General features: G+C 37.1%; 3 protein-coding genes across 6 annotated transcripts; all 3 read right to left on the bottom strand.

The window, feature by feature from the left end:
* Window positions 1-2,814: 2,814 nt before the first annotated feature.
* Window positions 2,815-18,503, bottom strand: LOC131772648 (syntaxin-binding protein 1-like). Of its 4 annotated transcripts, none has more exons than XM_059088604.2 (31): window positions 18,425-18,503; window positions 18,297-18,346; window positions 18,096-18,177; window positions 17,384-17,460; window positions 16,307-16,382; window positions 15,453-15,497; window positions 14,958-15,010; window positions 14,663-14,749; window positions 13,693-13,758; window positions 13,326-13,393; window positions 12,719-12,806; window positions 12,314-12,354; window positions 12,014-12,059; window positions 11,684-11,727; window positions 11,386-11,432; window positions 10,862-10,916; window positions 10,441-10,501; window positions 9,865-9,930; window positions 9,266-9,349; window positions 8,935-9,023; window positions 8,578-8,627; window positions 8,244-8,304; window positions 7,893-7,941; window positions 7,405-7,500; window positions 6,875-6,959; window positions 6,459-6,474; window positions 6,263-6,296; window positions 6,084-6,170; window positions 5,328-5,364; window positions 4,968-5,043; window positions 2,815-4,396 (listed from the first exon to the last, which is right to left on the bottom strand). In XM_059088604.2, the coding sequence occupies exons 1-30, from the start codon at window positions 18,450-18,452 to the stop codon at window positions 4,982-4,984; spliced, it is 1,830 nt and encodes a 609-aa protein (XP_058944587.2). In that variant the 5' UTR covers window positions 18,453-18,503; the 3' UTR covers window positions 2,815-4,396; window positions 4,968-4,981. The 4 variants fall into 4 exon arrangements, with proteins under 4 accessions (XP_058944587.2, XP_058944588.2, XP_058944589.2 ...); XM_059088605.2 differs by having other exon boundaries at window positions 6,459-6,471; XM_059088606.2 differs by lacking the exon at window positions 13,693-13,758.
* A 488-nt stretch (window positions 18,504-18,991) lies between these two features.
* LOC131772671 (serine protease 23) lies at window positions 18,992-20,152 on the bottom strand. Its single transcript, XM_059088633.1, has 2 exons — window positions 20,021-20,152; window positions 18,992-19,891 (listed from the first exon to the last, which is right to left on the bottom strand). Exons 1-2 carry the CDS (start codon window positions 20,097-20,099, stop codon window positions 19,086-19,088), a joined length of 885 nt encoding a protein of 294 aa, XP_058944616.1. The 5' UTR covers window positions 20,100-20,152; the 3' UTR covers window positions 18,992-19,085.
* Window positions 20,153-24,191: 4,039 nt separating this feature from the next.
* LOC131772689 (zinc finger protein ZFP2-like) lies at window positions 24,192-25,718 on the bottom strand. Its single transcript, XM_059088652.2, has one exon. The coding sequence runs from the start codon at window positions 25,716-25,718 to the stop codon at window positions 24,192-24,194; it is 1,527 nt and encodes a 508-aa protein (XP_058944635.2).
* Window positions 25,719-26,506: the final 788 nt, after the last annotated feature.

The raw sequence follows: 26,506 nt of genomic DNA, 5'->3' as shown, positions 1-26,506 counted from the left end.
ATCAAACCTGATGCAAGTAACAAAAGTTAGGCACCATTATAAACTGGGTAAACTTGTTCTAGTTGCAGGTCATGTTTTATTACACTTACCTTCAACCTTCTGAATGTATTCTTTATTTTACGAGCCATTTTATAAAATAGGGAAGAACTTGTACAATACTGCGCCGATCAACTCAAAGCTTCAACCCGCCCTTCACCTACGGGCATTTGACTGTCGACCGTGCCTGGGGTGGGGAACTTAAACTTTCAAGTGTTTGGGTGGCGTGAGAAATATGAACCAGAACTGTCAAGTCTTTCTAGCGGAATAAACGTGTTTTATCTTTTAATATGGAGGTGTTTTAATGTAAAAAGTTCACCTTCGCAAGTAGATGGCTCAGGAGAAAACGTCTAGAAGAAAGCCAGGGATGGTAATCTTGCCTTTTACAAAAAGATTGGTGATCAATTCCGGCGTTTGGCTAGGGCATTTGAACACAGTTTTGCCTGGGGGCGTGAATTTGAACGAACCAGTCTTCAAAAGTTCAAAAGCCAGGGGGTTGCCCGAATTGATCGAAACATAAGGAGACCTGACCAATTTGCATCATCCCCAAAAAATCGATTCAGTGCTATGCACTTGTGAGTAGCACATCTACTTCTTTACTTAAGCTTTCCTCGCGCCGTCTTTGCGTTCCCACGCAAAGATTCCGACTTCTCCAGCTGTTAGGATTCCTATAACCAATAAATTGGCAAGAACTTTTCATGCTTATTCTAGGCTTTAAGTCAGTGGGGAAGAACGAAAGATAGCTGGCTAGCCATTTCACCAACGACCGAAGCCACTTGCTTGCCACTTTAGCATACCCACTTTTTCCCTTTTTTCCACTGACTGCTTATTAAATAAGTGTTAAGTCTTGTGGCACTAAAATATTTTTCTGAATGCTGGACAAACTACATCCTACACACCTTTAATTCCACCCACCCCTCCCCCTAAAAAATTGTGAATTTGAACGTTAACCTGCTTTTTAGGCTGCAACATTACTAAATAAGGGAGGGAAGAGGAGGGGGAGAGAGAGAGAGAGAGAGAGAGAGAGAGAGAGATGATAAACAAATGAAACGTGGGGAAAAGAGATGCAGTTCTTAAAATTATAGTCTCTCCAACAAAGTTTCTTAAGCATGCTTGAAATAGCACTAGCACTCAACAGGAGCGCCCCCCCCCCCCCACCCTACTGGTTCCCTGCTTGTGTCCCTTTAGTTCCACAGACCTGCAACTTGAAACTTAAATGATCTTGAAGGCCAAGAATTCTTCTTTGATTTACATGGTAGGTAATTTTGAAACAAGAAAGAAATCTTGCGAGTTGACCAAGTTCTATAACACTAGCGATCACTCCACTCAGAAACTGCTGACTTGAACCTAAGTGGCAAACGAAAGAACTGCAATGAAGAAAATTATTTTAGCAGCAGAGTAAGGCACAGACTAGAGTAGATGGGTGAAGGGAAGGGGTTAATTTATTCTCTCCGTAGAAAGCAGAAAGATTTATGTCCAAAACTGCTTTTTCCAACTGAATCTGTCAAGAGTCAAAAAAAAAATATCATTAAAGGAGCGTCACAACATGCTGAGTCAACTTTTGAAACATAAAACTATGCTCAACTTAAGGGAGACTTCAAATCATTTGTTTAATAAGGAAGAAAAGTAAAGAAAAGGCATTAGTCAACCACGAAGGAACAAGCAAGGCCAAGGATGGAGGATTCACACTGATTTCAAAATGACAAACTTCAACAAGTGACTGAAATGCTTCTTTGACAGAACGTAAGATTATCAACTCACCTACTTTTCCACTGGGCCAATACATTTTGTGGGGCTTCGAGGTACCTCATTCTTAAACCAGGACTAAATACGGTTGAAAAAGATCCAAGAGACACTACATATCCATTTCCCTCTGAACGCACCGAACTGAAACCAAAAACTCTTAAACGGTAATTCAACAAATTTATTTTCTTATGTCACATAAATTCATTAATATGACTTTGCATTTCAGACAAAAGCTGCAAATGTTTAAAGATGACTGCCATGGTTCATAATTCAGTGTACATACTATCACAGCTTTAGCTGACACATTTTCTAAAATAGAGTCTGGGCAATCCAAGAGAAGCAAAGCCTTTGGAAAGGATCATTTCTTCCCCTAAACTCTAATTTTGGAAGGGAGGGCACTGGAGAAAGGTTTCTATTGCAATTCTTTCAAGATGTCCTCGGAATTTTCAGAACATGTCGAACTTCATAAATTTGTTGTTCCCTCAGATGTAATGAGATTCACAAAAACGAAAATGTTACACCTCTGAATCAAAAGAAGTTGGTTGTTATGGAAACCACTGGCTCAAACGTACTAACCTCCGATCATATGCAATCAGTCTTACTGGTGCTGGTTTAAATGGGGGATTGCCGGCTAAGACAGAACTTAGTTCCAGTTGCCGATAGGTAGCCTTGTTTCAGCGTGATCTACTGTGATATAGCTAGCCAACCCAGCAACATTCAGTTACAGTGAGAATTTAAACTGAAGGTGATCCAAATTACAAAAATAAGTAAATGAAAATAGAATTACATCGAAATTGGAATTTGAGTATAGACTTCTCTAAAGGAAGGAAACCTGGAGAATCCAAAAACAAAACCACAAAATAATACCTTTTAGTGAGATGTCTCCGCTAGGGATACAGTTCACAAAATTTTTCACTCGTGGGACACGCATGGCACAAACCTAACAGAGCTCAAGGAAACTTTAAACAAATTCCAGTGAGTTGACGAGGAAAAATGAACAAAGCCGAGGGCCACAAAAAAGCTCACAAAATGTAGGCGAATAACATTTTATTTCCAAAAAAGTATCTTAACCTTAAGAAAAATTAACAAATCTTTGGTTAAGTTTATGTTTAAGTAATAAAGAAATAAAAAATCAATAACTGACTCCATATCTCTAGCACCAGCGTCTCATTCTGCTAGTCAATAAAGTGTGTTGCCCAAAGATTGTTGTCTGCATTGTAGTCTGCGTTTGATATTCATAGTAATTACATTTTGTTTCCAAAGAGTAACTTTGGTTTAGTTTATGTTAAAGTAACAAAGAAATAGAAAATCAATAACTGACCAGTAAATAAAGCCAGCCATATCTCCCGATGCCTTGATTAGGCACACTGATCTGCGCGTTTGCTGCAAGAGCTGCCACTTGGTATTTAATTGTTTCTGTCATTGTTGCTGCCGCTTTTTTGATACCTTAGAAAATTATGATCAAAATTTTTCACGATCGTAATTCACAAATCGTTTCCTCGAAAACTCTTGTCCCTTCTTAGAGATCCCAGAGCTCTGCTGCTTCATCATTACCTCTTGTGTGTCTCTCTCACACATGGTATTTATATTAACGCTCTTCAAGTCTAGGGTAGTTTTTGCAAGACGCAAAAACTGAATAAAAAAGAAGGTAACTTCTCTTATTATCAAACAGTAACCTGTTGTGTTATGCTAATTAAGAACGCACGCAATTCGAAAAGCGGTCGAGAAATAAAAGACTTGAACTCGCAAATTAACATTTTCCTGAGAGGCCCCACTAGTGAATTGAGACCAAGATCTCTGTACACAAGAAGCTATTGATAAAATCTTAAGGTTTTCCATTCGCCAAAGGAATATTGGCAACCAATTAAAATAATGGTATCACTAAACCTAGATTGAGTGAAAGAAAAAAATTTAGCTGACAAAAGCGCTTTTAGGGAAAGGCGAAAAAGGAAACTGCGTGTAAGGCAGGTTAACGATAAAAATGGCTCGAATGTACTTTCAGCCAAACGAAGAGCGCAGTAGAAATTTATTATTATTCGAGGCACTTATTAAAAGCCGCTATAAATAAAATAGTAAACAAATAGATTCAATTTTGCCGTGTCTGTGCAGTCGTGGCGATGTGATGTGATGCCAAAAATAAAACACGAGCCTCAGGCGGGTGCATTGCCTACGTTCTTGCCAAATTTTGACATCGTCTGTGATTTATAACTGAGCAGACACACCAAAAAATAAATCTATCTGGCTTGTATAATGAACAGAAAAGTTAAATGAGCAAAAAGTCTAGACTTTTTACTTTAATGTTAGTAAACAGGTCCTTCAAACCATGTTTCAAGAAACACAGAACAAAACTTCTCCATCAATGAACAATCCCTAAGCTCGAAATTTTCAGTTCATTGTACAATTTCCATGAGCTTGTGCCAGTGGCAGTCTTTTCACAGTGGCACAAAGGTAAAGAAGAAGCAAAAAAGAACAACAGTGAAAAAAAGAGAGGAGATCATCACTGCCGATAAGAAAAAGACTGCCAGTTACACAAAGGGTGACTACACCTTATTGTTGTCCTACTGATAACTTTATTAATTACAGACAAATATCATATTCTCTCATCTTCTATTACCTGAAAGAAAAAGAACGAAATATCAACCCTTTAACCCCTCAGAGTGACAAGCATCCAATTTCTCCCAACAGTACCAGCCTTAAATCAAACATTAAGGTCATGAGGATAAAGGAAATGATCTCGAACTTAAGAAGCTCTTGATTGTAAGACAAATTCTCCTGAAAGGTACTACAGGAAATGCATAGAGAACAGTATGGAGAAAATCCATACTGATATTAAGGTTAAGATAAGTCGTACTATGGGTGATCACTAAAACAAAGACAAACTGACTACAAATAATTTGACATAAGCATTCTAATGGCGGAAACAATTGTGTGGAGAATATGGTGTTGCTCGGAATAATAAATCAAATTGTAGTCACATTACGACTTAAAGTCTTGTTCGTTATTCTATTCTCAAATTTATACTCCAACAACATCTGGGCCTTGGTACTAAAATAGCTGTGGAGTCGTTCCATGTTTTACAACTATGGACACAATAAAAGAAATCAATCAACTGCTTTTTATTTGTTTGGTTTCCTTGAGAAGGTATATGTACTTCTACCAAGTCTGGTATGAAAAAGACGACTTACCCGTGTTTTCATGTTTAGCCAGCCAACTCTCTTAATGAAGCCAGAAAACTGTTGGGAGTTGTGATGTGAGTGGAGCCTGTACAATGAAACAATAAACATGGCAAACACCACATTTGAAAAAAAACTGATGAAAACGTTACTTAGATTGGCTATAAAAACACCCTCCCTTTCTCTGCATACACATACCCAAAGCATGTGTAGTTACTACAAGTCAATTCTCTTCCGGCGTCTTCTCTCATGAGTGAGAGTCACGTGAGTTTGGAAATACCTCGAGCGAGGGGGTGATTTGCACCAACCAGCAATCATCCTTATTCTGTATACTATTACATAAAAAATGTTTTAAATTTGAAGGTCACTTACCAATTAACACTTCCCAATCCTTTTTCGCAGCAGTTACCTGTAGGTCAAAGGCACAAGTTGATTCTCTTTCACTGAACAAGAATTCGCAGTAATGGTTGATACATTTTAAGATTAAAAAGTGGAAACGGGGATAGAAGAATCCAACTGTGACGTGTAAGATCTCCACATTTTACCCAACAACAAAATAAATAACACACATCCTCTATTGTTATAAATTCTGGACACATTTCAACCCTTGCCCATCCCATTCAACCCATCATCCCACCCCAAACAACTACATCTTTCAGTGATCTGCAACTTCGGAGCTTCTTATGACCTCACAATTACTACGTTAATTTGCCATTGATTCATTTGAACATGAGAACATCTGTAGCAACGCTCTACGGCAACGCGATCTCTTTACCGTGGACGACGTTCTCAGATAACATGATTAATCGTTGCTGAAAAGCAATTCAAGGCAAATTTCGATGACAAACGAAGAGATAGAACGTTCGTTTTGCTCTACTTCGCTCTGTGATTAACAGAACGCGCGCTCCTCTCTCAGCCAATCAGACGCAAACTGAAGCTAAAACCAACCGCGGCTTTGTCACTTCTGCAGCACGTACTGGTATTTTGCTCGTTTGTACAATGCATTCTCATTGGCTCCATTTCCTTTGTTTTGATTGGCCCTTGAGACCACTTTGATGTTAGCTCCCGGATTAACAACTTGCCTTCAAAATGTGCTGTTATCGGTTGAAGTTAACAACACTTCGTTACCTCATACGCCGTTCTTGTTTCTGAGAAACAAACTCCACCAACAATGAAGATGATAAGGCGTGGGCCGGCTCGAGCTTCGGTGGAGCCCTGAAAGAGAACATTAAAAACTGTTTTCCAGCTGCGACTTGAAGCTCCGGGGCAGTCTTTGGAAATGAAAAACGGAGTATAAAAAGGTGTACCTTCTCCTTATGCCAATGACCATAAAGACGGGCACTGTTAAAACAATGAAAAAATGGTTACAAAAAAAAAATACTGGAACGGTTCTCGTCCGATACTATTTGACAATAAGTTGTTTCAAAATACATCTGTCCTAACGGAGACATAAAAAAGTTAACAATAACACAGTGCCTTCTTTTTATAATAAAAGACACTTACCTCACGGCTTTGCCTGCTTAAGGAAATGAAATATAACAAAAATGGTGTAAGTTTGGGCGACATTTTTAACAAGACAGTTAAGGCATCAACACTTATTCATCTCCCCCACAGACATCATAATTTCACCTCTGATTATATATATTCACGCACCGTGCCCTACCTCGAGTATTTGTGGCTGCACGACTGCTTCCTTTGAATAATCGAGTATATGACGATAAAAATCCACTATAACGGGTCGCTATTCTGATTTTCGCTATTTTCTGATAGTGTTTGGTGTTTTCAGGTTGCATATGCTCAGATAAATGTAGTCTCTATTTGGTGTTGTCAGTGCAGTATGTGAGGTAGGTGTAGCCTCAGTATAACGAAATCTCTGCAGATAGTGTGACCTAACGTGACTACAACTTTGTGTCACGTACCTAAGTTACTGCTCATTGCACCAGACGCTGTCCGTTGTGAAGCGAACGGGTATGAAGTGCTGCTGAGCTTTTCCTCCACAGCTTCCTTAGAACGAAAATAAACAAAACATCGCATGGTTAACTCTTAATAAGGAAGAACCTCAACTTTTAATACCCAGCAGTGGAGGAAACAATAAAGAGAAGCCGTCTGTTGGTAGAATACTTGCAGTTGTTGAATATCAGATCTAGCACAGCATGAATCTTGAAGTCTGTGGAATCGGGCACCCTCTTGGTCTTTTCTTTGGAGTTTTTTCAGCTTCTTCTTTTTTTCGTGAAAAACAATGTAGCTCGTTTGACAGTAGCCTCCCAGCAACCTCTCTCGCGGGGTGCGGGGGGAGGGGGGGGAGAGGGGGGTAGGGGAGACTCTCATAGAGAGCTTACTCGCAGGATAGTTTACAAGAACCATGCTTAAATATAGATTTCCTTGCAACAAACCGCCAAATATTGCGTTACGTTCCTAAAGGCGTAGAGAAAGGTTACTATATTCGTACCTCCATGATATCTTTTACGGAGGGAACCCAACGTGACAACTCGTACAAAGACTGACGTTCTTTTCTTGCCGGCTTTGCTCCTTTCCTTGCACCAGACTGAAGCAAGAATAATTAAGAAAAGCATTGTGTCAATAAAGAAAAAAATTTCCGCGATTAAAAATTTAAAAATTGTCAAATGGTTCGGACCCAGGTGTAACGATTGAAATCGGCCAAACTGACCAATCACAACTACCGATGGTTATTTGAGTCTTGCATTAATAGCGTCACAGAAAAACAAACAAATCAGCTGTTGCCCACGTCGTCACAGAAAAACAAACCAATCCAAACCAAACCAAACATACAAAATTCGGACGAGGACTTCTTAGGATGCAATTAGAGTTTTACGTCCTATGGCAAAGACGTATTACTCGGAATAGCACAGCTTAAAATCGCAAACTCAGAGACGAAATACTATCCCACAATCTGAGCATAACAAGAAGAATACATACATCTTGTAAAATGGGAACCCCAAGATACGCCATGTTCTTTATTATGGCACTGAAAACAACAGAAACAAATTCAAGGTTATCCAAATACGTACTGTATTGACAAGGTTAGTTAATGCATGGTGGAAAACGAAAATGAACCCGTAAAATTTATAATGATTCTCTTTTGATTTAATACTGATTAACACAGTTTCATTTCTTAGCCACTAAAAACAATACTTGTCGAATAAAACGAACCAAAATTTTTTAGTTATTTCAACTCTGTATTTGGTCAGTTTTCAGTCTTCAAAATGATCAGTAGACGAAAAACATAATATGCAACAAGATTAAAATGAAGGAATAGGCTTGACGAACCGGTAATCGGGTGGAATCTGCGCATGCTCACAGAGTTTTGCCAAATTTTCCTCGCTAATACCTATTAAAAGAAAGGAAATAAAACGTAGGGAAATATATTTAGCGACTGAAAATAGCCTACGCTTGTAAAACAAAACATTGTCCAATTCTTCCTGAAACATTTCAAAAGAGTTCAAAACTTACCATTTTTAAAAATAACATACAATAGGATGATCCGAAAAGAAAGGAAATAAAACGTAGGGAAATATATTTAGCGACTGAAAATAGCCTACGCTTGTAAAACAAAACATTGTCCAATTCTTCCTGAAACATTTCAAAAGAGTTCAAAACTTACCATTTTTAAAAATAACATACAATAGGATGATCCGAATTTTGTCAGAAATGCTGTAAAGAAAATAATAAGGTTATTTTGGTGGTGGATAAATAAATTTGATTAGTTACACCAACCGTATGAAAAAAAAAACGACAAGAATTGAGTATTTTCAATTGAAATCTTTGCGATTATGAGTCAATCAAATGTGAGGCGACGTGACTACACTTAAGGGCGAAAGAACTCAGCTTTAAGGCGACATAACTTGCGATGGGACGAAGAGCCATCTTCTTTTCACTCACGCTTTTCAAAACACTTGGTATATGTTTCCGCAAGTAGTAATAACAATAAGTAAGGAGGAATAGAAAATTTCATTCGTACTGGACATTGCCATCTAACAGCAGTGGTACAATGCTTTTCATGGGATCTTTGATTCCTTCACCATCTTTGTCAACTCCTGTCGCAAGATCCTAGGATAAAAGCACAGGTTCTAAGCTACTTGCATAAGCCTTGAAAACGGTTGACTCAATTGTTCAAAAGTTTGACGTAATTGTTCAAAAGTTTGACTTCTGTAAGCTTTCTTTGCAATTATATGTGAGGCAGGAAAAACTTAAACAAAGCACAGTTTCTGTGATTAGTAAATTTAAGACTAAAAGTTTGAGCATGGCTTCACCTCCCGACCCTTGCACTAATCTGATTATATCAAACCCACCTGTTCAACGGCACAAATGTCCTTGAGAGCTGTTTGGTTATACTGTTTCATACAGTCTTCAGCCAGGTGCAGATGAACGATGAACTGAAAAAATGTTCGAGATTTTCGTGTCAAAATGATATAAAATAAACGATTTTTTTCCTAACTGACCACATGAAAGTCAGCAAAACAGAAAATGTTTCCATACTGCAGTCTTATACCACACTAGTATCGAATAAGACCGAACCAATGTAACACCCTAAGTGTCGGCCAATCCGTCAGCTACTTGTTGAACAATACATAGCAACAAAGACCTTGGAGAACTTTATCGTCCTTTTCCAAGATATGCCACAAATTGATATTAATGATTCCCAAATTGGCCTACAGACCTTTGTTGCTTTCATCTTATGTTTTTTTCTTAGCGCTCGCTCTTTCGCTCATTTCTACAAACTGAAAGCCCAACACTGGCTAACTGTATAATTATTGTGAGCATAAAAAGGAACTTTCCTTTCAAAGCTACCTCTACATCCACAGCTCATGCTACTAAGTTCATAGTGTTTTAATGCAGACAAACATGTGGGAGGGAAAAACCCTTTTCTTAAACTATTCAATACACACACCTTGCTAACTTCTTTTTGATACTGCGGCATTTTCTTTAAGATCACTTGGAGATCTTTCATTGTTGTCTGAAAAACAAAGAAAAGGTTTCCCTGATATGGACTATGATTTGGAAACCTTTCAAATGTAGTACTCTCTAATTATGTGTCAATTTATGCAGTTCTACTAAACTAATGACCTTCACATTAAATAGAGTACAAAGCATAAAGGCGTTAAGATATGATATATAAAATAGTGTTAAAAAAACCTCGTCATAGTCTACTTTATAACCTTTCACTCCAAAGATCTCACTAGTAATTCTCCTTACTGTCTGCCGCACAATACTCACGATGTTAGTTCGGAGAATTTGGTATTGGATCAACTTATAAACCCCTGGTTGATATTTTTCTTTATTCTCATCACTTGTCTGCTCGATATTGTATTGCTTTTGTAAGGAGAAATTCTGTCTTGGTCACTCACGAGGTTAGGAGAATCAAAATGAGGCCAGGTTTTCAAGATGACTGCAATACAGTGAGAGGCCTAAATTTTTCTTTGTTTCAAGAAGGACAACCCATATCAAACAAAATCTCACATGGTACCTTGTTAGAAGTGGAAATTTTCTTGTCTGCTGCAAAATCTTTAATTTGTGAATTGACCTTCCTATAAAAAGTAATAATGGCTTTCAGCAAATGACGAAATGGTTCAAGTAATCTCAATATCAAATTGTATCATGGTACGAGGCCCTCCAATAATTATCAGTTAAAGAGAAAAAAAGGCACTAGAGAAAGTACATGCACTGTCCAAATAGAAGATCGTACCGGTAGATTTCAAAAATGTCTTTTATCACGCATTCGCACCGTGAAAAAAAGCACCAAAAATCAGATAGATAGATTGACACGAAGGCCGCCATTTTGTACAAAGATTATCCAAAACGGAGCTATAACGTTAACATTAGACAGAATTGTTTTAAAAAAGAAGCCATAAAGTTGAAAGCAACTACTGTAAAATGCACAACTGTACCTCAAGACATCAGCAATGTGTTCATGACGATGCCTTGCCCACATTTCATCATTTTCTGCAAATAGAGAAAGTATGACTTAAAAGACGAACAGTTTTTGTTTAGTAGTTGAACTTCACCAGAACCGTGACTTTCTGTTAATTTTTGAGTAATTTGTTGAACTTACAATAACAAGACTCTCCCTGGGTATCAAATAAACATATCGATGTATTTTTGAAGATTTTGAAAGTTTTCATCAAGGTTCCCCAAAAATTCATACAATTGCGGTGCATGTGTGTCGAGAATGGTTGGCTTTCCATCAGAGGCACAGAACGAGACAGGTGATGCCTTCCATAACTATTAATGGTGATTGTGGTAATCACTGTATGCTTTTATAGTCTTGTTACCGTTTACAGATGTGTATCCTGATTTCGTAAATCGCTGCATGAAGTACCGTTACAGTGAGAGGTCGAATATGACTGGTCTCCTTCTTGTGGCTACACTCAGTCAAAACACATCAATGCCACGAACATGATAATGAACTCACCATCAAGCACAGTCTCCTTTTCTTCATTACCAGATGATGAAATATATCTACCACAACAAGATTACCAGTAAACAAATGGTACATCAATAGTAATAACAAGAAACGTGTTGTGTAATACCAAACATGGAACTAGCAAAGTTACAGCTTCCCTTCACTATCATAAAGCAAATTTGTACATTGCTCACTAGTAAAATATCTAAGTAACTGATATTGGTAATTTAATTACAGTGACCATGACAACAAGTGCTTATCATAGTCACATTCTTTAGCTCCATGAAATGAAGTTAGAAAAACTCACTTGTAAACATCATTGACAATTGAAAGAAGATCATAAGTCATTGCCTGGAGATTTAGAAAAAATATTTGACATTGTGACTATGCAAAACTCTCTCAAATGGTACTGTAGAAACTGAGCTTGAAAAAATACAAAAATAGCAGGGAGACAAAAGAGAATGGGTTGCCTTTTGAGACACCATCCACACTAGTATTGCTTAAATGTAAATTATTCAATATGACCTCAGGTCTATACAGTTCTCAGATTTTTCTTTTTTGGAGCAGAGTCCATGCAATTGTTTAGAAGAGTCCTCAAGAATACACTTTGTACTTTTGAGTAACAGGTATTACAAACCTGAAATGTGAGTTCATGCAGGAGAGGTGAAACTGGGTCAAATCCTCTGGAAAAAAAGAAAAGTATGACATGATGATCCAGCATCAAGATAAAAATTTCCTACAAATTTTCTAAATACCCTTTAAGATCTATTGAATTGCACAATATAGAAAATAGTGGTAAGTTATATGACATAACCTGTAAGACATGCCAAAATGGCCAACAAGCTCAGCTGAAAGAAATATTATCTAACTTTCCTGCAGGACAACAGCATGTAGAAATAGATAAAAAGTGATAACTGAAGGTATACTAAAGAAGTACCTGTCTAGCAATATCAGTTGTGAGCGATGCTTATGTGGACCCTGCAATACACAAAATAAAATGCATGAGAGCAAGAAATATGGAAGGAAATTCCAATTAATTTGCCATGTAATGACCTATCCAGCTTTAAATGCTACTTAACAGAAGAGTCATAGTGTATAATTTTCCCTTGAGAAATTGAGGAGGCAAGCACTTGCTATATGGTAAGTACAAAAAAATGTGGCTAAATCTGAAGCAAAAGTCTCCATGTTGGTGACTTGTTTTCTGTAGCCAAGTAATATGCTATGCCATAAGATAATAATTGAAGAAAACATTGTATAGTAGATTGTCTAGTAGTGCATGACAAGTCCATGACCACTTTTTTACTGGCAGCTAAAATTTTTCCTCCAAAAGAGTTTCACATACCTCTCCCATACCAGCTGGATCATCTGCCTTGTAGGCATGTAGTTTGGTCTGCACAGCGTTTGCCAACTCAGCAAGATGAAGACCATCCCTGTTCAAAAACAATGTGTTACATAGCTGCCTCAGTTACAAGGAAGATGGGTGCCTAGGTAATCCAAAAAGCCTTTTAGTGTAGAGAGAAGACCACACCTAAAGCTGGAAAATCAACACAACCCAGTCATGAGCTCCCTTTCCAGGAACATATTAAAACTGATTGGACCATTAGAAAGATAGTAAAGAGAGAAAGCTATGAATGCCAAAACAACCATTACAAAACTGCTGAGGACTGCTGAAAAATAAATGTCATGTGGTTGCCTGGGAACTCAACAATTGAGAGGAAACACAGTTGCAAAGTTCCCAGAACCAGCACTTGTGCAATTGAAGGCTGACCAGAGCCTACTAAGTTTTAAGGACTACATGTAACTTTGTAAAACTGCATTTTCATAAATATAGGGATGAAAATAAATCTGTGGAAGAAGAGATCATTGGATATCATACCGAGTGAATAAGTCTTGGAAAAAATGTTTCATAATGGTTTGGTTGTGCATGTCTATCAAGTTATTTTACTTACTTTCTGTATCTTACAGATGGATATTCACCCAACGTAGCACACAGAGTTGCAATCTGTTCAGCTATTTTCTGTGCGAAAACAATCAGGCCATAAAAAACTTGGGGGATTTTTCTTTTGTTTTATATGCTCATTATCTGAGCACCATCACATACTAATAATTACAACCAAGGTATTGATAAAATGTTCACTGTCTGTCTTTAACCCTTTTGATGGCAAGTAAAATAATAAGAATTTGAAAAAGAATTCAACATTGTTGATAGTGAAGAAAAGTCAACTCAATAGCTTCAAGTTCTGAATACATAATTTAGATGATTGAAAGGTTAAATTGTTAAAGGGTTAGAAACAGTTCAACCAAACAACCTTGTACCTCAAAATGTGATTCCAGTGCACTAGCAGTTGAAAATGTTTGAAGCTGAATGCTTCCGGAATCACTCTGAAGTAAACAACACAACAGCAAACGCAAATGCCAAATATTATATTTAAATTTAAATTTGACATCTGGGCATTGTTAATTAAAGGATGGAAAAGGCTTCACTTATCATCTACTAGAGAGCTTAGTATTAAATGAATAGCATATTAAACTGCACCTTTTAACTAAAATGGGCGCAGCATAAAATTAAGATAAAACACCCTCAACTATCCTACAATAATATTTTATTACCTTCACACATTTTACAACAGATGGTCCTCAAGTAGTACTTAGATGTCACTATTTGTAGATTCTGTTCTATTTATTTTTCAAAAATTTTGACCAATGTCCTGGTGTGATAAAAGGCATTGCTCTTTTTCCCTCTTTCCTCACCAGTAAAAATAGTGATAAGCTAATAGCAATATCCTTGAATGAGCTGATTAACTACAGTTTTGAATTAATTATCGATAATCAGTTTTTCCAACAAAATTCATAACTACATGTAAGAAACCAAAAATGATTTCAAAAAGAAAAATCATGGAAGGCCTTCAAATTTTGTATTGTAGCCTCTCCAACTTTAAACAGCTTTTTGCTCTTTATTCCTCTGTTATTTTCAGCCCTTTATAACTGTTCCAAGTAAAAACTGCCTTATTTTTCCATGCTAATGGATTATATAGAATTCAAGGGGAAGCCAGGAAGAGAAATATAGGTCAGGATGATTCTAAACTTGATAAAGATAAAAATCCTATACACGGCCTCACTTAATTTTGATTCCACTTTAGGAATATGTGACATATGAAAGGAATTTAATAAATCTGGAGGTATTGTTGCCAAACAAAACTTTGCACCCATTTCTTACATGTAGTTCCCTTTTTTTGCAATATCATGATTATGATCATTAATAGTCCAAATTTTAACAGATAGGTACCTCAGAATATTGGAATCGCTGGGACTGGTCTGATGGTTCAGGCCCATAAAAACTGTGAAATGCTTTTGGAGTGTCCAAAGAGTAAACCTGAAAAACAAGTGATTGTTCAAGTTGGATCATTCTTTTAATATTATTAGTAGAATTAAATTTATTCTGTGATAGTCTGGCTAATACCTCCATACATTTGCTGACTCTGGGTAAATTTATTGAATTTACAGCTAAAAATTTGTGAAAATTCACTCTCTTTTAACAGTTACCAAGTACATGCAATAATTTTTTAACTGCAGCAGTTTACCTGAGACTCATATGGTAGAAATGCAATGTTAATTTCTTTCAGGGTCTTCACATCTAAGATAAAACACAAAATGATTGAAGATGATTATCAGACACCTGCAGACACACTAGCATAACGAAAGGAGGTTTTCTGGGTCAAATTTAGAACTTGAAAGGATGATTTTTGTGGAGGGAGGAAAACTAGATAACCTGGAGAAAATCTTTGAGTAAGGACAGGAACCAATAAAAACATTAACCCACACAGGATTGATCCTCAAAAGCTTATGACAGTACGAATACCTCACAAACAGATTAGCCTTAGCTTGTACACCAGAGAGTGACAGCTATAACTGTAAAGACTGTTAATTGCAAAGACAATTCAAATTGTAACAGGGCCAGTGCATGTTTTTTTCTTTCACCTTAATGTACATAGAGTACATATTTCCACTACATATCAGTAACCTTGTATCCAGTTCATTAGTATTGTACACTAAAGAAATACCAAACAAGTACTTACATTTGGAAATCTTTGCAATTTCACTGATTAAGGAGTCTGGACAAACTGGTGTGGAAAGAAAGGTACCGCAAATTTTTTACATTCCATAATGATACGATACAAAAAAGTAGAAACTTTCAGAACTCAAAAACATTTCAAACTAGTGTTAATCTATCTGCAAATGGGTTTATTCTAGAGCAACTTTGCAGGATTTCCACAAATTGGAAAAAAATGCCACATAAAATTTATGTTAGTGCATCAAATGGGGTACAAAATAAAAATTTAAAATAGACCCCAGGATAAATACTATTTTTTGGAAATAAATTATTCAAAAACATCACTGACAACAACACTGATTTGATGGCTGCTCTATAAACTTACTTTAAACTATTATAGCCTCTTACTGTCTAAATTGCCTTTCTCTTCTTCATTTTCACTTCACTGGTAAAACATCTCGGATTCTGCACTAATTCAAACCCTGGTTTTTTTCTGTTGCCAGGAATATTTCAAGATGGCAGCTGAGGGTCCAGCAAGTTTGACCCATGTTAAGTCTCAAAAAGGACTCAGTTTTTTTGGATTTGGTGCCAAATAGCCTAGTTGGACCTTGTTTCTTGAAAAAGGCTCCCCTAAAAATAATGAAGTGGGCCACACAATTTGAAGTCCCTTACTTTTAGTCTAATCCCCAGAATAAGAAAATTTTGCAGAAAATTTTGGTGTTTTCTTAGGAGAAGTGGGTTACCCAAGAAGGTTTGAACTCAAGACTATTTGGAACAATCCAAAACATCTGCAAAAATTAATACTTGAAGAATTCTTAATTATCCCAAAATATTTACTTTGTGCTGATATATACTTCTATGCACCATGGTAAACTGTACCTTCTGTAAAGAATACATGAGCACCCTTATATCTGTGATTTCCTTCTGTGAAGTCTTCAACCAAAGCTTTAACTGACTGTAAGAATTTGAAACCAAATATATTGAGGTCAGTTACTCAATTAAAAAGAACACTGAAACAGTACTACTTCATACCTGTAACCAAGATCACTTACACAAATTAACCAATCACACATAGTGTAGTCATTGAATGCATAATAAGTTGAGAATCCAAGGCCATCATATCAGCTCTACAATGCAGGTAAGGCCTTGTCATGCCAAAACTACTGTTCAAGGTTGAGGGTTTAATAGGTTCCCTTTTTGTTTCTTTTCTTAGGTAGGAGAGAGCAAACCTCATCACCTTTGACACATTAAGGAGTAACCTCTGACCACAACATAATATTTCTGCCACATCTATATCACCATCTAACAATAATTACCAAATCCCACTTGCAAACTATCAATAGCTGGGCTGTCAATAAGTTTGAAGAAGAGGGAAAATAAGAAATAGCATGTAGCCAGGTTCATGGACACTTCATTCATGTGTTAATTGTTTTCTCAAATTACACCCTTGACTGGGTACTATTGACAGTTGAAATGTCCCAGGCTTTCTAAAACATTTGCTTTTAAAGAAGAACTCTGATTGTAGAATTGATTGACACATCTAAATCTGTCGTTGGTATTCAATATCACTCAAAAACTGGGAAACTGCAGTGGCTGTATAATCTTCTATATTGGTATTTTAATATTTGTGTGATTTTTCATCTACATCTAAGGCAAATTAAAAATGAGGCAAAGGTAGTTATACAACCCACCTAGATAATTTTGGTAATTATCAACTGAGTTCTGAATGTCAATTGGCAACTACAAAGAGCTTCAAAGCTGACATGTCAAGCACTAGCCCTTTGTCGAAGCAAGTGTTTTGGCCCTGAGAAAGGGTTAATGCTTGAAACATCAGCTATGAAATTCTTTACAGTGGCCAATTTACATTATCAACTCAGTTGATAATACCAAAATTATCTTGTTATACTTTCCTAACAACGCAGCACCATAGTTTCTTTAGAAACTTAAATAACCCACCGTTTCCTCGGGTGTCAAAATGTATATAGCCTCAAAGGTTGGTAGTGGTTGGCGGACTTTGGAAATATCTTCAACAACTGAAAGAAATTCATCATGCAGTAAATATGAATATCATTCTGGGCAGGTGTGATAAACATAAATACATCACAATAGTAAGGGCTAACACTTGAAATGTCAGCTTTCGAATGTCAACTCACTTATCAACTCAGTATGTAAAGCAAAACTAATTCAATTAACCTAAATTCTACTGTCCTTCACCAGTCTGACAATGAGTACATACACAAATCTTGCAACTAGGCATTATCCGTTTCCCTCTACAGAACTTTCAATTTGCTGATTACAAAAAAACTAAAGAGAAAAAATGAAATAAATTACCTCTAGCCAGTTTTTTTATTCATAAATCTATTTCAAGATAATAAGAAGGTATCAAGTATACAAACGATATCACGTCAATGGACATCATATTCTAAATACAGCAGTGCTAGTAAAGGATCGATTTTGATCGAACAGTAAAATATTTACGTGCAATATTGCTGCAACATTTCTGCAGATGACGTTGCAGGTTCACCGTTGGGTAATTTATTTCATAGTTCCATGGATTTCTATCTGATAACGATGAGAAGTTATCACAATGATAGTCTTACAATAACCATATCTCTAAAGCTCAAACTTCCAGTGTTGAAGGTAAACAAATTTAAAAAGAAAAACTTACTTGTTATGCCTTCCTCGACGATGTCGTGCATTTTGCAGCATGATGAAATTATCCTGGAACTCAGACGATCTACCACAAGAACCTATTATTTTGAAAAATTCAAATAAATTATATTTCCTGTGTTTAATGGTGCTTCAGTCAGCCATCAAGTTAATGTTTACATCACTCTGACAAGTGAATCATAGTTTACTGTGTACTTACCTTCCATTCGTTGGCCGTTTTGACTTCGCGAATCACGTCTTGCATTAGACCTTCATGAAGTAAAACAAAAAACAGATTTCATGAATGGCTTAAGGAATAAAAATAATGAGGTAAAATATTCAACTCACGCTGTCCAACCACAGCCTTTAAAGACATGTTTCCTTCTGCTTCGATCACTTTTTATCCACAAAAAAGATGGCGACTTCCCTCAGCAACCTGGCCAAATGGGCGGTGCACACTCCTATTTCGCGCGCGGCGCGTGCTTAGGGCGCGTGAGAGCTCGATACGATAAGAGAGCTAGCGCCTCTTTTTCGAAAGTGTTCGTAGTAATCGACTTTCAACTTCGATCTTGTTTTCTCATTCTGAGACCATGGACTAGCAGCGAAAAAACTTGCCGAGTGTAATAAGATTAACGAGGAGCAGTTAGTTACTCCACAATAGTTTGAAAGAATTAAAATGGACACCTTTGTCCACCTATATTTAACGTGACAACTTTGTTTGCAATTTTATTTAGACATTCGGGATAGCCTGCAGCTATTTAATTCGCTATGTTGATGTTTTTGGTAATCATAAACTTATGAATTCAATTTACAACAAGCAAAGGAAGGAACAATCTTCTCTGATATTTTATCATTTATTTGTGACCTCAACGAAATTTGACATTCATTAAACGATATCTTAATTAACTTTAAATTCTACACTTTTATGTCACTAAAGGATTGCTGAAATTATCATTTTAATTTTAATTAAACTTGTGTAATCATAGAATCGATACGTAAGCGTTCAGTTTTATTGAATACCACTGGTGCGGCATCCTGATTTTGCCAACCTTCCAATCCAGCGACAAATTTCCTTCACCTTTTTCGAGGTCAAGCGTGTCATGACATTTTTCGCCTTGCTATTGACTGTTCCCGACAACACCCCGATGACATATCGATTTTGGTTCCTATTGTTTAACACATAAACGCCGGCTCCCGAGCAACCTCCAGCAGCGTCGCAGGTGTTCATGATGACTGTTCGGTAGGTGGTACTGTTCGGCTGCCAACCGACAGGGCACGTCGAATACCACATTGAATTTTCTCGTTTGTCGTTCGGAAAGCAGGCGAAGTGCATGGCGCTGAATTGCTGGAGATTCTTCATGGAGAAAGCTTTGATGCGGAGATACGGTCTCCCATGGGGTCTCTTGAGGGTTAAAATTGCATAATCGATTTCAGGATTCATAGGGGTTGTGCCGTACCATGCACGCGGGAGAGAAACTTGTCTGACACGATACCAGGTAAAACGTTGGTTACTCTGAAGCACACCAACGTTTAACGATCGCCTCGGTGCCAGTAACTCATTTCCGTTGTGAAAACAGTGTGCGGCAGATAAAACGTGCCGGGGCCCAACCAGGACTCCGGAGCATGACCCTGCGCTGGGACTGATCTTGACTTTCACCATAGCTCCAAATGGCAGGCGTTGCACTGATTCAGGTTTTACGCGAAGTCTATCATCTGAGCCCACGATACTCTTCCTCTTGTATTTGTCAAATTCATCTGCGTTTTCTTGTTCAAAGGTAGCCTTCTTAATCTCCACTTCATTTACGTTAACTGCATCTGTAACAAAATTGAATTTTTGGAAATTAGAGGGGAAATACTTTTTTAGAGCTGAAATCGACTCTCTGTTTACTGGAAGCATTGTCTAAGGCAGTAACTTAAATCGAAACGTTCTCTGTACTTACTTACCTTGATAATCATTTTCGAAACCTCGGCAAGAGATGAAATCACTAAGAATAAACACGAAAAGAATTCTGGAGCAAAGCATTTTCTTCACCAACCAGCGTTGAATTAACCAGTTTTCTTCTGGGTTCGACTTCAATTCTGATCGTCTTTTATAGAATTTGTTAAGAATAACTTAATTGGGTTTGTAAAACACGTACATACTACGCCCACGGCAAAAAAATTGAAAAATGACTATGTCAAAACAGGATAAACGAAAAGCTTCGTGGGGACTTCCTTTTTTTTTAATGGAGTAAAGAAAGTTACATAACAAGTTCTAATCATAAAACTCCAAAGCTAGAGCTGCACTTCTTCATTCCGAATCTTATGAAAACTAACAGAAAGGATTGTAAAATGTTACATTTGTAATAAAAGGTCGTCCAAGCTCCGTTATACGATCATATCTGTAGTATATTAGCAGATAATGCCATTGCGCAATGGGAAGATTTGTGTAAGGAAACAATTTTATTTACAATTCAAAAAAAAAAAAATGAATGGGATTTGCACTAAGTAAACTGATAAGTTGAAGTCTTTTGCTTCAAATCGTTTGGCGCTGAGAAAGTTGGGAAAATTTTTCTCAAAATTTAAAAACGCTTGGGGCTGACATAGCATTAATAGTTATCAAGCTTATCTAAATGAGATACATTTCTTCACAGATACATCGAAAGTGAATAGAACAGCCGCAGAATGATTCTTCGCTACAAAGTTAGTAAACAAAGTTGTCTGTTTATCTTTCAAACTTGAATTGATTAAGTTCATTTAACGCCAGATATATTTAGAGCCACTCTGATCTAAAATAAAGCCACACGTGATTACCCTTCTTAGCCACAGTTTATTGGAAATTATTAGCGACAAACGTTGAATAATGGGGAAATTATCTTTTATTAAAACAAATGCGTGGGCAGTATTTTATGAAAATGATATAAGGAAGAAGTTTTATTCAACCTTTGGGAGTGATAAGCTTTAAATTGCAACACACAATCAACAACACCCACAATCCATATTTAGGGATTTCCCAGATAATTGCTGTTTCGCAGTAGAAGAACAGTTTGTAAGGCTTATAGAGAGTCATACCTGCACGTGCTAAATAATTTTGTTTTAAGCTGCAAGGGAATCATTTTACAATACACATTTTTGATATGTCTGTCCTATATTTACAAAATTTACAGGAAATTTTGCAATTGCATATGAACATCTGGAAAACAGTCACGCCGTTTGAAGTTGTCGCAAGGAGTGTGAAATATCCCAAGAATAATCTCTGCAGCCTTTGAAAGGAAACAAAAACAAACATAAATCCAATTGCCTCTAATCTAAAAGTAAGGTTGGGAGAAGAAAGTTTAATTAAAAAAAACATTTTTTCCGCAGTTTTATTTGATTGTTCCGGTTGAAAATCCATTAGGTGTTAACAACGTGTGTGACTCAGACCCGACCAAAAGAAAACGCGAGATCGCTGAAAAAGCGTAACTAACATCAAGTTATCAGATATACGTTCCTGAAAATGCAAACTGCCAATGTCATGCAGCGTGGACCAAGGTCGTGAAACAAAAGCTTCCTTCTATCAGAAAAAGTATTACCATTCGAGGAAAAAACCCCTGAAGATATTTTCCGTATTCTATTCCGGGTTTAGAGCATTAAGGATTAGGAACTGTTCATGATAAAGTTTTCTAATATGGTCTTAGGTCAAAGTGCAGTTCTTTCATTGTATTTTTTAGTTAGGTTACAAACTAATCAAATTTCTTCAATATCTATTCCGATGCAACTCAGTCCAATCTTCTATTGCAGATTGAATTAATGACAAATGATCCTCAAAGTATAAAGAAAATAGAACCAGGAAGTTTGATATTAAATATAGCCTTGAAAAGATTGATTGATTAAGCTGACTCACACGTACTAGTTTCTCGGCATTCAAATTCACTCCCGAAACAAGCAAATTATCCATTTCCCTTTCTCATGACCACTCCCAAAATCACCGAAATACTGCTTAGTTACGCAAGAATTTTCGAGAAATAGCTCTCTCAAGATCAAGTATATAAATACCATGTATGGGAAATCATAAAAATGAAGATAGTCCAAATAAACACAGAAGGGAAAAAAAGCTATTTTTAAGGGGATCTTTTACATTCAGTATCGCCAAAACTGAGAACTTTCGCCCGCCCCTTTTATAAAATAAAATACAAGATTATTTCCGATGATCAAACAATATTTAGATACTTTTCTAAGACTTAAAGTATAGGTAAAACAAAACATTGCTCAAACTATACTGTACAAGAAAAAATGGTATGCTTTACTAATTTTGAGGTTATTTTGCCATTTCTGTATCTGTGTATAGAAGCATTAACGTCTCTTCTTAATTTCGTTGCTGCCTTTGTTTACACTTACAAAACATTAAAGGACAAAAGGTATATAATAATCAGAATTTTAAATCTGGGAGCCGTTACATATGTAAGTAGTCCAAGTAATTATTATGTCGTGCAAAGTGTAAACACAAACTTAAAATACCGAATTTCGGTAGAGGTAAAAGGTGAGTAACTCGTCGAATACTCAGAGTAAAAGGAAACCAGTGTTTCATTTTTGGCAAGCCTCTGTACATCCTTCACGTACATCTTAAAGTCATTATCTCGTACTTGATTTTTTTTATAACCATGACTTGAGATCTAAATTAGATCAATTTGGAGTTGGAGTAGAATTTTAAAATTGGAATACGAGTCCGACTTGGAGTAGAGGTGTAAGAATACCTAAATAAGGGAATTAAAACTTAGTTTATCCGGCTTCACGACTGTATATGTAGCAAGAGCAGAAATGACCACAAAAGCTTTCATTGCTATAAAATAAACGTAAGTTACTAGGATAAACATTAAATGCTAACCCACAATCGTTTCTTATCTAACACTGATGCCATAAGACAACATAAAAAGTTCAAACTAATAGTATTGATTCTTAATTTTCATGAAGAAAGGTTAGCATGATGGTGAAGATGTTTCATTAGGATTTGTCAGTAATAAATCCTTGATTTTTCTTAGGCGAAAAGTCCATTGCAGCTTAGAATGGTTTGTGATTATGCAACTACTTGCTGATATGCAGGGTTCCCTTTCGAAATCAAGGGGTGTTTGTAATATGCGTACAGCTACGAAATTTTTCTTCCTTAGAAAAAACTGACCATATTACTCTTTATACTGGTACTGGGTTGTGCGCGCCAATCATGAAATCCCCATTATTTGCTATGATGTTCAATACCCGGCTCTAAAATACCCCTCCCTGGTTAACCCCTTTAACCCCTAAGAGTGACTAACATCTAATTTATCCTTACAACATCAGCCCTGAATCAAACATTAAGGTCATGAAAATAAAGGAGATGACCACCAACTTAAGAATCTCTTGATTGTTAAACAAATTCTCTGTGTTAGAACCTTAGGAAATGTCTAGGGAGTAGTATGGAGAACATGCATACTGATCAGGTTAGAGAGTAAAGGGTTAATGAATAAGGGGTGGTAACGCCAAGGTAAGCCTGGCATACATTATTACGGTAATCTATGGAAAGCCAGGAAAATTATAATAAGTATATGCGTGGTTGTTCAAAACAATTATTATCCTCTTCTTTTGTATGTGAAGCAGAGTGCTTTAAAAGAAAAACAAATTTAGGCGAGGTTAACAAACCCCACACATGTTCTCTCTCGTGCAGCACTCAGACGAAAAGGTTGTGGAAGTCAGTAAAGATTAAAACTTTATTTGTAACATTTTTATCCATTTATCACCATTACAATCTCCAAATCACTCTAACACATATATATAACAATTCAGTTAGTTATAAACTTCCACCTTAAGGGAAAGAACCAACCAAAATTCTTAATTACAGATCATTCTTAATTACAGATTTTTTAAGAAAAAAAAAGCATCAACGAATATTTTATTTTTATAACTAGCTTCAAAACTCAGCTATCCGAAAAATTAAGCTATCTGCAATCTTATCTTAAGGTATCTAAATATTTTGTCAAAATGTTTGCTAGTTAAAATATTTTATAGTTTTGCCATAGTTATTGCCAACAATACAAATCAGCCCAAATTAGGAAATATTGTGTACTGCTTCTTTTTGGAGGATTCTACGCGCCGTTTGAGTCTCTTTTTAATTTGTACTACATCCTCACAACAGAGATACGCCTCCTGTGAAAGGATGAGAGGCGATGTAATGAGATTTAAGGGCATTCTTCTGATAAAAAGCCTTCTCACAGTACTGACACTGAAATGGCTTGTGTGGCGCATGTGTTCTCTTATGTGTGTTCAAAGTTGAAGCCAGTGTAAAACCCTTTCCGCAGATATCACACGTGAATGGTCTCTCTCCCGTGTGACGGTACACGTGCGCCTTCAGGTTTCCCTTCTGATTAAAGCCCTTGCCACAAAACTCACACTTGTACATGCGCACGTCAGAATGTGTTCTCATGTGGTAGGTTAAATGGGTCAGCTGCTTGAATCCTCGCCCACATTTCTGGCACTTGTGGGGCTTTTCTCCCGTGTGCGTGTAGCGGTGGATCTTCATGTCGACTTTCTGGTGGAACCGCTTGCCGCAAAATTCGCAGCTAAATGGCTTGTAGTCGGAATGTGTGCGCATGTGGGTGTGAAGGTTAGAAGCGCGGTTGAATGCTTTGTTACACTGTTGACAGATGTATGGCTTGGACGTTGTGTGAGTAAGCTGGTGACGAGTCAGGTTACCAAGCTGTCTAAAGGCGCGGTCGCACTGTTTGCAGACGTAAGGCTTGTCTCCAGTGTGAATTCGTTTGTGCGTTACGAGAGTACTGGAGCGAGTGAATGTTCTGCCACACTCATCACATCTATGCTTGGACCTGGGCTTTTTAGCATGGCTGTTTTCATACGCCATCATGCGTTGCTGTTCGCTAACAGCTGCAGTATCGGGGGAATTAGCGATGTCTGTTGAATCCACTGCTCCTTCATCACAAGTGTTAACTTTTTTGGCATCCAGTCCATCAGTCCGCTCTCCTTCAAGGGGAATCTCGTTTGAATCCTCCGCCTCCGTAACATTACGGGGAAAAGACCAATTTCCTGTATCTTGAACTCTCTCTTCACTCTTTTGGACATCTCTTGGCTCCTTCGCTATACTTTCTGTAAATGAGTTGCACAGTGGAGGCCTGGTATTCCAGTACATGGCCGAGATGTTGATCCCAGTCTCCGACTCTTTACCGTATGAAAAAAGCAGGGCCTGGTTGAAGGCAGCCGCTGATTGGCTATCCTCATTTGCGTTTGGCGTATTTTGGAACCATTGTTGAAGTGTCTCGTTGTTTTCTTGTTTCACTATTGAAGCTCTCTCACGTTCAAACTTTTCACGGAGGAAAATGGTACTGTGGTCAAACAAGGATGGTTGAATAGCATCTCTTCTAGGGAACATCGGTTTGAAAACAGGGTCAACAGTGTGACAAATGACGGACGCACGGGGGTGGTGACAAGCAAAGCGTGGTGCTTTTGGCTGCGGCAAGGCAAGTGATTTGACTGACGTCCCTGGTAGACTTTGGAACTCTGTCATATGACTGTGATATGGTAGATGTAATGACGGGTAGAAGTAACTTGACGCGGCTGGCTCACGATGGTACATAGAGCCTCGATGAACAATAGAAAACGCTGATCTGTGAATAACCGGTTGCATTTTCTTTGCCGCCATTGATTCATCAGGGTTCGAATTGTCTGCTGATAAAAATAGAAATGATGAGGGGTTGGAAAAATGAGAAAGTAGGAAAAAAAAAACATTTCGTAGGCGAATATTATTACAACATTGTGGTAGCAAAAAAGCTTTACACGTTTAAGGAATTTCGCAATAACTCTTAAAATGAAAGAAGCGTGGAATTTTTAGCCCCTTCTCTGCATTAATTAGTTGCGGCAGATCAGAACGCAGCGGAATTAAAATAAACCCCACATTGGTTAAGTAATTAGTGTAATAAGTACTTAATTCAAGAGATTGCAAAATCAGATTGTTCGTTACGAGGTCGAAAAAAGAGACGTGCTCAATCAGTTTAGATTTTAAAAGGAAGCAGTATCCAAAACAAGCATCGAGAAAATAAAATAACTCGGATGAAATTCTATCGAATTTTTGATGAATTTCGTTTTTGCTTGAAAATTAGCAGATACTAAGTTTTTTAGGTGGTTCATCGGCACAAAAAAACGGGCTAAATTTTATCAATCTTATTTGACTTTACGTAGAAATCAGTGTATGAAAAGACTAAAAGCTATGTATAATATGTTTCTTGACGCCATTTGGGTTTTTAAAGCGGTTCCAGCTATTTCGAGCCTGTCTTAAAATTTACCCGCTGTTGCGCAAACGTTGTCCAGAACATACTATTATTCAGTTAAACTGAAATAAAATAGTAAAAAAAGTGCAATATCATACCATGCAAAATTTCCAGTTAAGTAGAGACAGCCATATGGGTGGGTACAAAAACAAACGCATTAAGA

This window comes from Pocillopora verrucosa, chromosome 4 (assembly GCF_036669915.1).
Source record: "Pocillopora verrucosa isolate sample1 chromosome 4, ASM3666991v2, whole genome shotgun sequence".
NCBI lineage: Eukaryota > Metazoa > Cnidaria > Anthozoa > Scleractinia > Pocilloporidae > Pocillopora > Pocillopora verrucosa.
Note: the sequence above shows the minus strand (reverse complement) of the source record. Positions and strands in the feature narration are given on the sequence as shown.

Excerpts from the sequence above, each read along its gene's own strand:
- LOC131772689 (XM_059088652.2), bottom strand. The coding sequence starts at position 25,718 with ATGGCGGCAAAGAAAATGCAACCGGTTATTCACAGATCAGCGTTTTCT.
- LOC131772671 (XM_059088633.1), bottom strand. The coding sequence starts at position 20,099 with ATGCTTTGCTCCAGAATTCTTTTCGTGTTTATTCTTAGTGATTTCATC. Across the intron at positions 19,892-20,020 it reads TTTCGAAAATGATTATCAAG|ATGCAGTTAACGTAAATGAA; the intron begins GTAAGTAAGTAC and ends ATTTTGTTACAG.
- LOC131772648 (XM_059088604.2), bottom strand. The coding sequence starts at position 18,452 with ATGTCTTTAAAGGCTGTGGTTGGACAGC. Across the intron at positions 13,759-14,662 it reads AGCGATTCCAATATTCTGAG|AGTGATTCCGGAAGCATTCA; the intron begins GTACCTATCTGT and ends TGTTTACTTCAG. Across the intron at positions 12,355-12,718 it reads ATCCAGCTGGTATGGGAGAG|GGTCCACATAAGCATCGCTC; the intron begins GTATGTGAAACT and ends TGTGTATTGCAG.